Source organism: Carassius carassius, chromosome 14, assembly GCF_963082965.1.
Source record: "Carassius carassius chromosome 14, fCarCar2.1, whole genome shotgun sequence".
NCBI classification, from domain to species: domain Eukaryota; kingdom Metazoa; phylum Chordata; class Actinopteri; order Cypriniformes; family Cyprinidae; genus Carassius; species Carassius carassius.
In genome coordinates, this window is record NC_081768.1 from 9,085,752 (window position 1) to 9,103,860 (window position 18,109).

Genomic DNA, 18,109 nt, shown 5'->3' on the forward strand with positions numbered 1-18,109 from the left:
GATGTTTGGAGTGAGATGAACAGCATACTGTTTGCACCCCGTCCTGATTACTCCTCTTTTTTTAAAGAAAGAATTCCCTACAGCCCCTTTATAGAGAAGCTTGTTTTATTTTCTTAAGTCTCACGTCATTTTTCCAGGGGTACTTTTACTGAGAAAGCCCATTAATTAAAAGATCAATCTGGCAATAGAGTTCATGAAAGCGACCCAGTTTCAAGTGAACGTACACAAATTGAGAACTCAATGAATGACTCACTTTGTATTCTTTCAGTTTGGAATGCCAGTCATTTGTGTGAAATTGATTGTGCATGAATCGGTGCATCAAAGTTTGCTACTAGCAATGATTTTGATGGACTAAACCTTGACAAACTGAGGACTCAATTATCATTTGCAATATGACTCTGTGGTTATGCATTAAAGCCTCACTGGCATTTATCCACAACATTGCAATGTAACACGCCAGGACCCTGGTAAAAATCCTGGTACTATTTGTTTTGTTTACAGTACATCTTCGATAACTGTTAAAACTACTGTCCTCATGCAATATGCACTCTTCTTCCTTTTAAATCTGCCTGAGAGCCTGGCAAAAACATGACAACATTTTCATTAAGTGAACTTAAAATTAATTTTCAACATTGATAATAATAAGAAATGTTTGTTGAACATGAAATCTATACAATGCATTGCATTTTTATTATTAAAACGCAAAATGTTTATTTTGAATTGTAAGGATATTTCACAAAAAGCTTTACTATATTTTTGTTAAAATAAATGCAGCTTTAGCAGGGCTCCAAACTGCGACTAAAACAGTAGCATTTTCAACCAAAAATATTAAATTGCATTTACATTAAATTTAATCATTTAGCAGATGAGTGAAGTTTTTGCTGAGGTCCGCACTGGCGACTAGACTTATGTATTTACATGTTACACTGTAAAAAATTTGCATGTAATGCCTTTTTTCCTGTTCACGTATGAGACGAATGAAAAATTTCAAAAATGAAAATAAGTCCATGTTTTACTCACCCTCAAGGCATCCTATGTGTGTATGAATTTCTTCTCTCAGACAAGTCCAAACCATGTTATATATAAAAAAAATTCCTTGCTCCTCCAAGCTTTATAATGGCATGAGCGTGTTTTTTTTGTTCAGCATTCCAAGTCAAATAAAGTGCATATTAAATATATTTATTTATGGATATATTTATAAATATATCCATATTAAAACATGCCTCATATGGCTCCAGGGGGGTAAATAAAGGCAACCTGTAACCTGCAAATCTGTGTTTTTGCAAGAAAAAATATGCATATTTAAAACGTTATAAACACCTTTCTCTCACTTCTGCTAAATGTGGAAACACGACTGTGAGAGAACAAAACAATGAATTAGAAGTACAAAACAAGGGTTTGTAAAAAAAAAATGTTAGAAGATTTCAGTATAAGCCAAGAGGAGACTGGTTTCCTTTGGTAAAGTAAGGAAACTTTGCTTCTTTGCTCCTGTAAACAAATGTTTGTGTATGTGAGACCCCCATGCCGCCGGCATCTGCCGGAAAGGCAGTCTCTTCTGAACGTGCGTATGACAGTTAGCAGAATTTACAGAAAACTGTTTATATCGTTTTAAATATGGATTTTTCATTATTTTTATTTATTTAATTATTTTATAAAAACTCATCGATTCTCTACAGGAGGCCTTTATTCACCCCGGAGCCGTGTGAGGCACATTTTAATATGGATGGATGCGCATTATTTGGCTACTTTTGGACTGTTGAACAAAAACACCCACCAATGCCATTATAAAGCTTGGAAGAGCAAGGGCAGTTTTTTATTTAGTTCTGACTGGATTCGTCTGAAAGAAAAAGTCACATACACCTAGGATGCCTTGAGGGTGAGTAAAACATGGGCTAATTTTCATTTTTGGTTAAGCTAACCCTTTAATGGATAAGTGGGAGGAGAAACAAGGTGGGCAGTTTCTTCATACCCCTCCTCCTCTGCGAGCCCCTTCCTCTTTCCCACAGGTGCCAGGGCTTACAGTCCTGGTGTGGTAGAGGGGGAGGGAACACCTGGCAGGCTGTTCCCCCTGATGGTCTGCCGTGTTCAGAGGCATTTTCCCATGCTCCCCAGATGAATGGTCACTAATAGTCGTGGGAGAGGGCTTTGTGAGCGCTGCACAGTGTACCAGGCTGACTCCTCTTGGCAGGCCCTGTGAGGAGGGCTTAAAGCAGTGCTTACTGCCTGTGACCCAGCCCCAAAGCCAGCACAAGTGCACTGCAGCAGATAGCCTTACAGCAGGAAAATGTGTTTACAAGGACACAGTGGAAGTGAGATCTCACTCAGTGAGTGAAGGGATGTGGGACCGGCTGCAGCACTCCATCCACTTCTGCGTTCTCATAGCAGCAGAACGAGGGGCTGTTATAGAGTGTTAAAACTGTTACGTTCATATGTACTTTTGAAATAAATCTGATGGTGCTGTCAACTGTTTTTTTTTTTTTTTTTGAAAATAATTATTTTATTAAACAAGGGATGTATTGAATTCATCAAATGTGACAAATGTTTACATGGTAAAATAAATCTGGTTAAATAAATGTAATTTTTTTCGAGCTTTATATTTATCAAAGAATCCTGAAAAAAAACTGCTCATACTGAGTACTGAGTTTCTTGAGCTTTAAATCAGCGTATTAGAATGATTTCTGAATGACTGTGAAATTGGAGACTGGAGTAAAGATGCAGAAAATTCAGCTTTGCCATCACAAGAATAAATTATGTTTTAAAATATATTAAAATAGAAGATGATGCAAGATGCATTAAATAATGCAGCCTTTGGTAAGCAAATAAAAACTTTTGAATGGTGGTGTATATTTACTGATTTTGAGTTTTAAATGAAAATCTTTATTTTTAAATGTAGATTTTTCAAGATAAAAAAAATATTGTAATCTTTAGCAAATCTCAAAATTAATACCCATTGTTCATACTATATTTTGTATTGTGATATAGTGAGGATTAATGTACTTTTTCATTTAAAACTGATCATTTTGGTTCTAGCGTTTTTACGTTTTTGTTTATTTTTTGTCTTTTTTTTTTGTAGTGTTGTGTCTGTGCCTCCTCTCCAACAACAGTTTGCAATAAGCCCCTCATGCCCTGTAGCCTTTAAATATAAAGCATGTGGGGGCATTAGCACCAGTTACCTGCCCTGGAACATGTGAGAGGGACTAGGCAGGATTACAAGCATGGGAAATTGAGACCTGGGAGCAGGAGCTGTTGAATTCCTTGGGTTCTTTTGACTGCCTGTCTGTCTGTCTCCTTGTTCTAGAATTAGCCCTTGATGCTTTGTCGTGTTGCAGTTGCTGTGCAAATCCACCTTATAAGCCCATGTCTCGCTGTACAGAAAAGCCCCTGGACAGCCGGACTATTTCCGCAGACCTTTCTCCCGGGCTTTCACACTCAAGCTCTCGAGTACGCAAATCTACACAGCTTTAACACACCCATCTGTGGCCCGAAACAGATGTTTATACATTCAGTATGATTCGATCTCACCACATACACCCCTGTCTTTCGTCCGGGGTCAGCGGTGTTCCTCTGCTGCTGTCCCACAACAGGGCTCTGTATGTAATTAGGGATTGGGGAAGGAGAGCTTGATCAGTATGGGATTCATGGGACTGTTTCTCAACCGCAATCTGGTTAGGCAGACTCGCACACAAATACAGACACAGCCTCTGTGAACCCAGGCTATACATGCCGCCTGACCAAACTTCACTTCAGGAATTACTAAATCGTTTTAGAGGATAACCCTGCCTTTTCCTCTTAACATTTCGTTTCAAGGCCCAAGAACAGATCAAATGGCAGGTCATGTGCTTAGGGTTAATGGTGCTTTTCTCCATTGAATCCATCATACATTTTTTGGCTGGTATTATATAATAATTAAAAGCATATTTCCTCGGCAGAGGATGCTTGATTGTTCTTACACTTTAAATGACATTTTATATTTCGTGTGAGGTGTGTGTGTCAGTTTTAATGCACACAGATTCATAATCACACAAGTTGGATGGATTTAGTGGGAGAGGGAGATGAGGAGGTCTGGATTCAATGACAGGCCTAGCTCTGGTTCAAGACCCTCAGAGCTGCAGAACAGCACATAAGTCAAGTTTTCAGAAGCCTTCCCCACATCGTTAATCTGTTGGAACCAAACAGGAGGAATGTGTTTCCTTGACCTCATTCACACCACACTTCCCTGTTTGCTCCTGGGGCATCCTTAAGCCTCCCGAATGCTATATTTTCTGTACCATACCTGTATATCATTCATTGATAGTTTTGTACCAAAACTCTATATACACTGTGATTGCCTTCAGATTGTACTTATAAAAAGGGTTATTCAACTATATTTTAGTCTAATTGCTGTTCATCTGATTCGGACAGGACTACTTTTTCCTATGAGGTCAGGAAATTTAATCTTTCACAGACTTGCAGTATGAATTTAAGCGAATATATTTTTACTCCCCTGATACAACCCTTCCTAAATAATATAGAGAAAATTAGTTTTTTTTTTCTTTTTTTTTCAATGGTCCTCTGAGAAGTCCGGATGGGAATGTCTGTAATTGTAGTACATTATTTTTTCACAGTGCTTCTCATTTATTTTGACCTTTGTCAAATTCAGTTACAGAAGCTAAATTTCCTGATGCATTGACTGGTGTACCTTCATTATTGATTTAGATTTTTGGCCAACTTTTCTGGGTAACATAATAGTTGGTGCTTCTAGTACTACTGGCATCTGATTGCTCATAGCTGAAATTGCAGTTGCAACCTTTTTACCTGTTTTTCCTTTAGTTACATACACAGTTCTTCATGTATACACTACTGTTCAAAGGATTTGTGTCAGTAAACTGTATATATTTATTATATTTTATTTAGCAAAGATGCATTAAATTGATAGAATGTGATGGTAAAGACATTTATAATGTAACAAAATATTAAAATTTTAAGTAAATGCAAATAAATGATTTTGAACATTCTGTTGAGTCCTGAAAAAACAAAAAAATCATGATTTCCACAAAAAATATTAAGTTTTCAACATTGATAATGATAAGATCTGTTTCATAAAAACCAAATCAGAAAATTAGAAATATGCTGAAAATCTTAGGCTACGAATGCACGACAACGGTGTAATGAAAAACTGAAAAGTTTTTCCCTTGTGTTTTCAAAAAGATTCACGTATACACGACAACGTTTTCAAAGTGATTCGCATTTATACATATCCGTGAAAACAGCCAAAAATGCTGTTATTACGTATGCCAGACCAGTAGTTGGTGCTGTCACCTTGTTAGTAAACAGTACCTGTAGGGAAGTGATGATTATACAATGTATATGATGCATCTCCACTGTTGGTTGTTGAATTGGTGAAGTTAAAGGTCCCGTTCTTCGTGATCCCATGTTTTAAACTTTAGTTAGTGTGTAATGTTGTTGTTAGAGTATAAATAATATCTGTAAAATTCTAAAGCTCAAAGTTAAATGCCAAGCGAGATATTTTATTTAACAGAATTCGCCTACAAAAAACGACCCGTTTGGACTACATCCCTCTAGTTCCTGCAGTAATGACGTCACTAAAACAGTTTTTTGACTAACCTCCGCCCACATGAATTCACAAAAAGGGGGGCGTGGCCTTGTTGCGCTCCGGCAGAGAAGAGAAGGAGCTGCGTTTGTGTTTGTCGCCATGTCGTGAAACGCTGTTAATTTCATCTCGGAGTCCAATCACCTTTGTTTGGGCTTCCCAGGGATGCTGTACTTGGAGATTAATGGTTACAATTTATGTTTAACTCGGTTCTCGAAAATTATAATCCACATGTAAAACTATGTGCAGCACATTTTGCTGAGGACAGCTTCTTCAGTCTCAATCAGTTTAATGCCGGATTCGTACAAAGATTGTTCTTGAAAGATGGATCAGTTCCCTCTTTGTCTGGAGAAGGCGTTGTTTATGGACCACAACCGGTAAGTGTATTTTATTATTTAAGTTGGTGTGTTTAACAGTTTCTGTAACTTATTACACAAAGGGCAACGCTGTTTAGCTTTGTTAACTAGATGTTAGGGCTGTGCAAAAAAACCAATGCGATTTTCATGTGCATCTCATCAGTAAAAACGCTCCTGTGATTATAAGTACATCTCCAGCACATGCTCCTGCCCACTTGTTCTCAAAACTAGTCCAATCGCGTTTCCAAGAGGGCAGCCTGCGCTCAGCTGCTGTCGAATCACAACACAGGAACCGCTGGCCCAATCAGAACTCGTTACGTATTTCTGAAGGAGGGACTTTATAGAACAAGGAAGTCATCAGCCCGTTTTTATGACAGTGAAAACAGCGGTATACAGATAGGTGAACTTTGTGAAAAATACTGTTTTTTTACACGCGAAACATGAACACGTTATATTGCACACTGTAAACACAATCAAAGCTTCAAAAAAGCGCGAAAAACTGGACCTTTAATCAACATTGTGCTGAAAAAGAGTTAGCAAACTCTTGAGCAGCAACAACAGTTCCATATACTCCACCATTGTTGTGTATGTTTGTTCGCACTTGCCTTTAAAATCGACATGTACTGCACATGTCTACATACCTAACACATACTACACACATGCATGACGTCACTGTTTTCAAAGGTTCCCGTATTGGGTGTTTACACTGAAACGAAAACAGTGTCGTCTTCAAAAACTTGCGCTTTGAAACCCATTTTCAAAAATATGCGTTTTTAGTTCTCAAAATGCCATTGTTGTGTAAACGAACAGTCAAAACACATAAAAAGTTTCCAGTTTTTGGATTCAGCCATTTTAAAGTTTCATTCAATAATTCTGTGAATGAAACCATTTTCATAGCCATGCTGAAGTAATATACGTTTATAGTGCAGGTGTAGCCATTTAGGTAAGTATTGCATTAGGACCTCTAGTTAAAGGAGACATCTGTGAGGAAAAGAGGTGGGATCTTCAATTTCAGTGCGACTGATCACAGTCTTGATCTTTTTGCTGTGTCATGGGATTTCAGTCGATAAATGCCACAGTTTGGTCTAGGTTTTGATCTTTTTGTTTAGGAAGACTATAAAAGAAGGTTTCTGAAGGTACTTTAGTCCATTTACTTATCTTTACAGTTCTCTTTTTGATCATGTGTTGCATCCTCCTGTTGGATCACATTGCAGCATTTCATAACCATGCTGAAGGGGTCACCCAAATGTTAAATTGAACACTCATGTGCAAATATTGTTTCAGGTGGATGTTGAACAGAGTGATAAGACACACCGCCCGCTCGGCCCAGGCTACAGTTACGCAGACGGGTGTGATGTGCTTCCAGGAAAACCCCGCACGGCCCTTCCATGTGGCGACCCCTGTGAAACGCTCACATACACACAATCGCCCGGGAGCCCCACCCTGACCCAGTAAGAGTGGAGGACAAGATCTTAGAGGGTGATCATTCACATCAAAGTGAGGGCAGAGAGAAAATATTTCTACAAATTCCAACTCCGTCACCTAGACACCCGCTCTCCACCTGCTGTCCTCGAGATTTACCTCTGTGAGATCATTTCAGGATCGCTCATTGCACACAGTAGCTATATGCTCAGATGTCATGGATCGTACCCGGTTTTACCACCAGAAATCGTATCTAATGTCTGTTTTTTTCTGCTTGATTTGTTTAGATTGTACAGCATCTTTGGCTTGCCGAGATCTAGACTGTGGTGCTGAGAGATGATTATTATTCTTTCGCATGTTGAGCTGTCTGTGCTCTCCATTTGTTTAGAGCTGATGAGGTTTTTATAGCTCGTGTTCTTCTTTGAACTCTGAATCAGTGGAAAGAATGCCTCTAGTTGGAGACAAGGAATCACTCACCCCACTCTTCCATTTTATTTCACATTCCTCTTTACATTCTTCTGGTTTGTTGACTTTTTGTTCTCTCTATTGTTTTCCCAGGAAGTGGTAAAAGCTCTGGGGGGGCAACTGCATGTGTGTACTGATGTACTGTATATATTGCTGCCTTGGCTTAGTGTCAGCAAAACCTGTGGAAACACGTATGTTGTGATGTTGTGTTGCCATGTGAATTCAGCGTTGGAACGCTTTTTCTCAGAGGGCATCTCAATCGTCTTTTCTGGAACACATGCCACTTGCAACCTCTGGTGGGTCTGGTGGGCATGTTCTGATTTTGTTAGAGCTACAGATCTGGTAGAATAATATTTCTGTATTTCATTACATTTTTAATCTTTTAAAATTTTTAATTTTAAATCTTTTTTTCTATTGAAACAAACAAACAAACAAAATATTATTTGCAGCAACAATTTAGAATACACCAGAAATCCAAATATTGAGTTTGCAAGGCATTTAAATAGTTCTGTACAGTGCAGTACAGTTCTGTTTACTGGCCATAAACCTTTTCAACCTGAAATGACAAATTTAAGGGGTTTATTTTATGGGCACATTTGTTTACTTTTAAATGATAAGTAATTCTGATACAGTGTCGAGTCGCCACATGTAAAATATGGGTCTTGAATCAAAAACAGCATTTCTGTAAACATCAGTCTTTATCTAGATAACTCCAGTATTTTCTTTATCTTAAGAAGGGGTGTTTTAGATGTGCTTAAACTGCTAAAAGATACAAAGATTTACATTTAGCTTGCTGGCCTGGGCCAGAAGAATTTAAGCTGCAAGAGCTTTATATATTTTTTTTCAACAAACAGCTGATTTCTCAAAACAAGCCTTTCTGTGGTTCTACTCTAGAGCCAGTCTCCTCTGTCTGCCTTCTCTTGGGATTTGTCTCTTTGAAGTGAAGGAATAAAGGACACAAATGCTATTAAACCTTTTTTTTCAGTAAGGAGGAGGGAGGATGGGTGAATCTAAGTTGGGATGGACATGCATGAAACAGACTAGACTGAAAGTTTTGAAGCACACAGGAAAGATGCCCATTTCTTTATCTCCTGAAATATGCAGATTATCAGTTTTTTTGTTTGTTCAATCCATCCACACTGAAGTTAAAAAGGGGAAGAACATGCCCTAGGCTCTTGATGCTAAGCAGAGGGTCTCATGACCGAATTTTATTTTCCCATAACTTTCCCAAGCTTTTGGGGAGATTGGTTGCATACTCAAATGATTAGGAGCAGGAAAGACAAGATGCTGATACTGTCCATGCATGCTTTATTTCCCCACCTCATTGAGGTTGGTAGGGTTCCATGTGCCATCTTGATCTCTCTGCCGGTGTTGCCTTTCTCCTTTGAGCACTTTAAGGTCCAAGTCATCTCAAAAGCATATAAATCTGATATCAAAATCCTCCTTGGTTGATTCTTTGTGATGGGGAGGAACACCTAAGGGAGCATCTGACTGATATTAACCTGCATTGCATAGATGAACAGTTCTGTGAAGCTAGGTGTTGCAGTTCCCACTAGTCTTGTATCACTTCCCTTGAGCAAAAATGAGCACCAGTCACCTGGAACCTTGACATGAATATCAACATTAGGAGCCTGTTTGGCAGGCTCACTGGGGTTTCACACAAGATGCTTACTGTAGCCTATTATTCTCATAGGTGGGATAAAATAACATTTATTATAATTATTTTGTATCTTGGATACAGTGAGTTTGGGGTTTATTAGGATTGAAATGCTCTGTTTGTTGTTTCTATCAACATTTGAGCCTTAAGTGGAAGCTGTATCAAAGCAAGTGAGTGCAAGAAGGTTGACGCTGTCCTAATCTACCTTCTTTCTTTACTGTTACTGATTGTACCATTGTTTCTACAGCACAGTAAGTTTCGATGGCCAATGGAAAAAAGGTATTGAAAATAAAAAAACTAAAGTGGAGCTGCTTTTAAGCACTACCTGTGAAGTAAAAGAAAGTAGGAGGTAGATCCATCAATCACATACAGAGGGTGTTGATGACAGTTTTGTGGCTGGCTGACACTATAATTGCACATCATTACTTGCAGAAGCTCCAGTTTGAGGACCTAGCTAGCTGTTTGCAGGGCCTGCAATGACATCAGCTGGTAAACCTGTCTTCTCTAATGCTTTTCTGCTAATTTGACACATCTAAACGCAGTCTAAAGACTGACAAATGTTCTGGAAGGGTGAGGCTATGATCTGAACTGATATGCCCAAGCACTTGGGTTCATTAGATAGTAGTCAAATTCATTTTGTATGTATTTTACAGTCCTGTGGCAGCCTAGGGCAGTCTCTCACAGACAGTAAGGGGGGTTGAGGGGTCTGTTCAGGGCACAGAGTGAGAGCTGATGGATTCCCATGCCTGTTTTCTTGTTTACAGCTGCACCAGCAGATATCTAGCGTGTTCACCAGGCCCCCTCTCTTGCCGACAAATTCCTCCCAGATTAAGCAGCAGTGCACTGCCTTCGCGTCTAGTGGATCTTGCATTCCTTGGACAATGACAAACAGATCTAGGCTGGATTCTTCCTTTGTCCGCTGTCTCTTAAATTAAAACAGAATGGTCGTGTCACTGCTGCAACACTATGAGGGTTGAATCATTCTTGGCATGTTAACAGTGAATTGGTATGGTTGCTCTGGCAACTGCAAAAGTGAATGAACCACTGATCTATAATAGATCAGTGGAATGAACGCATAATGTTGACATCACTGAATGCTTCATATAATGACACAAATGACACATTAGAAGCGATTTCAGTGTCTTGGGCTGTTTTGACACTTGATTTGTATTTGATTTGCTTGATCCGAATCATAGTCAATGAAAAAAGGGCTAATAAACATAAAAACAAACAAACAAACAAACCAAAAAAAAAAAAAAGAAGAATTGAATTTTTTTAAATCAGTGTATTACATATCATTTAATGCCCATCTTTTGGCTCGGACTGAGTGAATCAAATATTTAGTTTTTAAATAAAATAAATGGAAATCATTTTTTAAAATAGTGTACCCAAAATGGAAAAGAAGATATTTTGAAGAACCAAACAGCTGTTGGCCCCCATTGACTTCCATAGTAGGGAAATAAATACTATGCGGTAGTTTATGGGGACCGTCAACTGTTTGATTACCAGCATTCTTCAAAATATCTTCTTTTATGTTCAGCATAAGCAAAAAAGCTCACACAGGTTTGGAACGACATGAGGGTGAGTAAATGATGACAGTTTTTGGGTGAACTATTCCTTTAACTTGAATATATTTGTTGGTAATATACAGTTTACTTTTTTCAGTTCTGAAACTTCTTGTTGAAGGATGTCGATGCTGAATGAGTCACAAACTAATCTTGGTTTATGCATTTCAGCAGTTTGATTGGCCTTTGCATACACCCTATTTATTCACTTATTCTAACGTGTGCACAAAATTGTGCAAACAAATTTTTTTTACAATAAATCTTCATTTGTTCTCCTGTCAACTTATCATTGCAAAAACGCTAACAGAATGATCAGGTCTTATATCACATTGAAAGGGTTTATTTTGTGATAATTACCTGCTGACTGTACATTATCCCACTTAATAAATATTGACATAATTTGTGAGAAAAATGAGATTAATGAATGCACAAGAGGCACGAAACTAGGACAGCGTGATCCACAATACAGTCTAGCAGTTGTACACTAAAATATTTTACCTTAGAATTGACCAATCACAATAGAGTATTTCAGAGAGCCATGTAGGAATAATAAATAACAGTCTCCGGTGCACATTTTCAGCCACTCATCCATTATTTAGAGATATTTGCAGTCTAAAATACAGGTTATGCAGGCAAAGTGGCACATTATATGTTTTTTCTCAAAGGACTGGAGCATAAATTCACAAAACTCTCTCACCATTAGAGGTGGTAAATACTTTCAGCATTCAGTCAGTCTTGTTACAGTGGACTTCAAAGGCCAAGAAGCCCCTGGCACTGCTTACGTTCATGCCTGAACTATGAGGCTTCTTTCTAATTTGCTTAAACACTTTGGTATTTTTTCAGACACTAAACCGCCTTTGTGTGGTGTCATATTTGGCAGACATTAACAGCCTTTGTTCTGGCCTTTGCATGGCCACGTATAATTGATAACGTCCATGTTTAGGAGATGTGTCACAGACTATCATTTAATACAGTGCTGATTTGCATTAAAATAATTTTCTGGAGAAAAGTGTTTCCTCATGCGTAAATGAGGATTTGTTTAAACAAACAGGCAGTCCTAAAAGCGATTGTTTTATCATTAACTTACCGTGACAAGCCTTCACTGTTTGTATATCATCAGTGAAGGTTTTCTGAGTGTTAGCAGATTTGCTCCATAAAATGTGTTTTCTTTTTCAGGTGGGAATGTATGCTTGGCGGTGCACTTCATGAAACGACACGTCAACCTGAGATGCATTATCAGGCAGCAATACAGAGGTAGTTTATTTCCTCTTCTCATTGACTAAAGAAGACTGGTTTGAGTATTTCTTTCCACATTAAGTTGACTAATGAAACCGATTATTGTATCAGAAGCACCTGTGTTGTTGTTAGTTCGTACAGCTGTCAGGCTCAGTCAGAGGTCACTGTCTGGATCGTTTTTATTTTGGAAAAAGTTGATTGAAATAAGTTCACTTAGTTGGCAACTCAGAACTTGTAGTTTCAAGTCAAATGTACAGAGAGAAAGTTCTTTGAAGAAACCACCCATTATATCTGGCTTGACAGTTAGAGAAGAGTGCACTCCATTCTAATAGAGGCAGAGCTCAATAAATATTTGAGACTACAGCCAAGTCCACCCGAGCCTGGCTTGACAGCAGCTCACAGGGAAAATGTGGTTTGCTTATCAAAGTAAACAAGTTCAGACTAAATTTTCAATGTATCTTTAGAGATATAGCATGTCAGACTCTGAAGGGAATTACAGTCATCATTCAACATGATTTGTGTTTAACATGCCACAAAAAATAGAAACTAAGTAGGAATATGGCTGTCCTGTATAGATTATTTTAAGTGATCTAGGAAAAACAAAAAGAAGGAAAAGTAACTGACTAACAGTTTGCTTGGCCTTAATTTTTCAAGCTAAATTTGGCCAAGTTTGAAGGAACTAAACCGGAATACATCAAACAATGTGGTTTGTTTTACTTATATCGAGTTACATATTTGAAACTTTATTGACTGAGGGGCATTGGGGACGTGAAGTTTACATTCAGCTTTATGGCAGCTTAGCCATTTTCTTAAAAACAACTAAGTTTTTTCAACATTTCCCATGAAGAGGGCATTGAGTACATTTGAAGCTGTTGATGCTTTTCTCGTCTTAGTGGTTTCTTTCCCATTTTTTACTTCAGATGTCTGTGAGAATTTTATATGAATATCATGCATATTTTCATCTCCCATCCCATTTCACCCTTTATTTCCAAGATAATTTTTTTTTGTATATAATATTGTGCTAAATGGCATCCACATCACTTTAGTTAACTCCATTTTTATTTTTGTGTTTACCTTCACAGAGTTGCGTGTGTTTCCTGAGCGTGCTGTAGTGTGTGCCAGTCCTCCAGAGAATTCTGCTATTCCCAATGGAAATCTGAACCTGGATGTGGTAAGAGCTGCTTATTTTATAAAATAATGTTTATAATCAGTGTTAGAGAAGCTACTTTGAAACTAGCTTGCCAAGCTACACTCTACTTAAATAGATTTAGTTAAACTACTGTCCGATGATCCTCTATGAAGTGTTGGCTACAACAAATGTGTCTATCTGTGCAGAAGCTTTTTAAATGGGCAGACTGATTTTATTCTGTGGACAGTCTGTATTGTTCAGCTATTATATAAATTCTCCAGTTCTTTATATAATGTATAAAGAAAGTAAGAAAATTAAGTACATGTGTCTTTAATGTATGCCGTTTCTCAGTCTTGAGCCCATTCTCTGCAAACACCATGAAGTGGGTTCTGGACTCATGTAGTTAATTCCTATGCGTTTGGTTCCCCCCTCTCGCTTATTATGGGGCAGCAAAAGAGTAGTTGGAAGGGGCTTATTGGTAAGATTCTTTTTACTCTATAATGCTCTCTGGGGTGGACCACTAAATGCCTTTGGCCTAAGATGTTGAGCTCTGGGGCCTTATTTATAAATTGCACATATGATTGTATTTGATTGATTAAATACCATTTCACTTCATTCAACATTGTTTATGAAAAACAAGATAAGATTAATACTGTATGATTTATATGTTTTTTAAAGAATTACATCACTGAAATTTGTTCATTTATTTTATTACTATATGCCTACTCACATGTTGTACAGAAACTGGTCCAAGAGTGTGCATATTATTTAGAAAATATACGATTACTGAACCATTTATAGAAAAAGCCAATGATGTGAAAATCTGTAAATATATGAAATACATTTTAAAGCATGAGTGCTGCAAATATCACATGTTTACATGTTTTTAAAATGCTGTCAAGTGAAGAGAACTCCAATTTGAACAATGAATTTGTCTTTTGTAAATGCATCTGATTATCTTTAAATGGATAGTTCACACAAAAATAAAAAATCTGTCTTCATTTACTAAACCTAATGTCATTTAAAACCTATATGTATTACTTTCTTTCATTCAGGTCGTGCCTTGACAATTCGATTTTTAAAAAAGTCGTTTTGTTTGAGTTATTCATCTTGATGCTATAGTAGGAAATTCAATGCAGGATACTTATTCTTAAATCATGAGTTGCATCACTGGTACATTATGTATTTTGCTTTCGGAAACAAGACCACAGTTTTACTTGGCTCACACACATGCCCTCTTACTCACCCACTTTTATGGCAACAGTTGTGTGTGGGTCTGAAGACTGTGATTTGGTTCAACAGGATACTCAGTGGTAGGATCTCTGGAGCCATGAATGTCCAAGTGAAGGCATCTTTGATCAGACTTCCTGCTGTGTGTCCAGAGTACTTATCTGTTGTGTCTCCTCCCCACTCAGATCTTCTTCAAATCTTTTCATGCCCACTTCTTCCCTGTGAGTCTCTCTCAGGTGATACTACTCTATCTACCAACAGAATCCTGGGAAATGCGCGTAGAGCCGCCCACCTTGGGTGGACATCAAAGATGAAGACAGTCTCCCATCTGTCCTGACATTAATGTCGGTACTTTTTCGAGTTGAATCATTTGCCATTGTTTTTCTTTGAGACGTTTTCTTTCAGCCCTTTTTTCTTGCCTTGCTTTGGCTTTCAATGAAAGCAAGAATTGTAATAATTTGACTGAAGTTATCCAGTTCGACAGTGAAAAGTTCACATTGTGTAACCGCTTTTCCAGTTCAGTGAAGTAGGGCCCTTGTTTTTGCATTCCCCTCATCAGGATGTGGTTCTCTGTGCTTGTATATACTGCGAGGAAGGGTTAGCAGGAGCTTGCGGTGGTGCTCTCGCTGTTTGGCAGTTTGGAGAAGAGAGTGCATCAGGAGAATGAGTTTCTCTCATGACAAAACAATTATTTCAGTTGCTCTGCTCTAATTTGTCACTGGGATCCTTTTCCTACAGTTTCTTTCTTTCTTTTTTCTTTTTGCTTAAAGTTAGCCAGGAAAGTTATGAATCTTAATAAGAAATGCGGCTCAGCTGTATGAGTCACATACGATGCAGAATTTCAATTTGAAAATGATAATGGCTCGGTGAATTTGTTCTTCCAGTGTTGTCATATGTTTATGGTGAGTTTCTCTCACCGCAGCACTTGACAGTGAGAGTCTGAATGACGCCACATGTTTTGAGGCAGTTTGGGAATTTGTCTGTGGTCTTTCCATTTGATTTAGAGCTCAGTTTGCAAAACATAGTTTATATCAGCTGCACATAACACCTATCCAAAGGTCACAAGGTTACACTCCAATATAATGTGTGTTTTTTCCTTTCTGCAAGAGAGCATGTGAAAATTATATGTGGTAGGTACTATGTGCAAAGTCTCCAGTTCAGACCCTGGTAGGACTGTTTCATGAACTGGAAGGTGACTTTTATCACTGTCAGAGCAAGATTAGTGGTTCCTTGGGTGATTCACATCCTGTGGTGTGGTCTGAAGTGGGTAGAATGGGAAGGATCCTTCACTGTTGCATAGCAAAGAAGCGATGGGTCAGCACAAAATCACGTCATCACAGAGACGGCAGACCTCTCACTTCCTGAAACTCCTCGAGAAGCTGTCTAGCAGATTGTCTTTACTGGAGATTGGGCCTGTGTTTGGTCACAAATCATAATGTACACTAGTGTTTTAGAGTTTTGAACTTTTGAGTTGTAATTTACACTACAGTTTAAGTTAGATATTGGAATAATATGGATTTTATGGATGATTCTTCTTAACCTTTCATTAAAAAGTACATTTTGTTTACTTACCTTAATGTCACTCCAAACCTGTTTCTGTGGACCATTAAAAAAAAGAAAAGGTATCTATACAATTAATATCCATAGTGTCAAATGTTGTTTGAAATCCAATGACTTTCAAAAAACAATCTTCATTTCTGATCCACAAAAGAGCTTTGTATTTTGCTGTTGCCACATCTGTGCTTCTGGATATGTGCTGGAAGAATGGGAAAGATAGCAGCCTTGTAATGACGTGGCGGATCAAAGCTCAGCCAGGCAGATGTGTTTTTACAGCCTCTTCTACTTTGGGGAGAGCTACAGTGTTTATGGATATAACTTTATCCTTTCTTTGTTCATCTCCTATCCCAACAGCAAGCCACAGAACACTGTAATTTCAAGAGCTTCTTGGCCCTCACAAACTCATTGTCACCTAATCTGATTTTCCTCCACCAAAACAAAGAGGTGGATTCCAGGGTGGTTATCTTTTATGGATACTCTTCATGTCAGTGCTCTGTTTCAGATGGCTGGAGCGTTGTTCTGACAGGTACTTACAGAAGACATACACCATTTATGACTTTTATGACTAAAATAAGAAAATGTTTCTTCTGGCATTCATAGAATAGGCAAATGTTGTTCCTCATGTTCTTTGTGTAGGTGACATGCATTGTAAGGAGACCAAGCTGGAGTTTCTTTCTTATTTGTTTGTTGGCCTTGGTCTAGCTTTGGTGTACAGAAACAACAATTAAGCAAGCCTGTGCCATGTTAGACTCAGGACTGCCCAAAGGCATCATCTTTGTGACGACAGCCATGTTACGCAATGTTGTCAATATTTAGACTTTCCATGATGGTAAAGAAAAATAAAAAAGTGTGGGTGCTGCTGTGGTATGCTTTAGCGTCTCCAAACATTATTGCTCACATTATTCATAGTAGATGGATCTCATGGCTAGTGAATGAACAAGGTACAAGGTAAAGTTACTGACCAATTAGAAGCCAAGGTCTGTTTTATATACAGGTTATTTTTAATGTACTTTAATGTTATCCAAGCTTCTTATGCTTAAATTCCCACACTGCTGCATTCATATAGGATGAATAGAAGTGAATGTGACATGGTCTAATGTGGCCGCATTTTTACTCATCATAACTGCGGTACAGTAAACTTGTTGGGACAGTCCTCTTAGGGAAATCTACAGTAGAGTTCAGTGCTTTTGCTCAAGGGCATTATGGTCAAATGCAAATTCCGGTACACAGATCTCTCCCTGACTGATCTTTGTCCTGATCTGTAACTGCACTTCCACTACCCACACTGTAGGCCTCCAGGTGCTGATGTAACAGTGATCTGCCTAATGGCTAATGAGTCCAGGTCACATGACCAACGGTACATATTTGTTTGTTTACTAGTAAAGATGAGCCATTGTAAGGGTGTCCACGAAGCGTGCCAGTGCTTACAGCTCATTATTTAGGATTGAGCTTATGAAAATGTAAAGGGTGAATGAATCTTGAGTCAAAACTGACTCATTTCCTTTTATAAATGACTTTTAGTAGTTGATAGAAATAACTTTCTAGTACAACAATCATTTAGTGTAAAGGCATAAATAGATGCTATTTAAGTGTTTATGTCAAGGGTATGTGACCTGCATTCCTCCTTACTGGATTCTGCTTGAATATCTTTCACTTTTAACTTAGAGGTTATATGCAATGAACACACCTTTTATAACTGTAGAGGTCATTAGAGCTCTGACACTGTGCCAGATAATAATGTATGGTGAGTCTGTATTATAAAGTTTCTACTGATTATAGATGTTGAACAGATTAATTGCATGATTTATCAAGTGAATGACAAGTAATCACGTGCAATCAGTATTTTTAAGTGAATTCCCAAATTTTAAATAATTAAAAAATTTAAATATTTTTATTCATTTC

General features: G+C 38.0%; 1 protein-coding gene across 1 annotated transcript in view; it reads left to right on the forward strand.

The window, feature by feature from the left end:
- slx4ip (SLX4 interacting protein) overlaps positions 1-18,109 on the forward strand; it is a 41,975-nt gene that overhangs the window by 18,012 nt on the left and 5,854 nt on the right. Inside the window, exons 5-8 of the mRNA XM_059566937.1 lie at positions 12,232-12,309; positions 13,374-13,462; positions 16,562-16,733; positions 16,844-16,916. Coding sequence (XP_059422920.1) covers positions 12,232-12,309; positions 13,374-13,462; positions 16,562-16,733; positions 16,844-16,916 — 412 coding nt within the window. The remainder of the gene's footprint in view (positions 1-12,231; positions 12,310-13,373; positions 13,463-16,561; positions 16,734-16,843; positions 16,917-18,109) is intronic.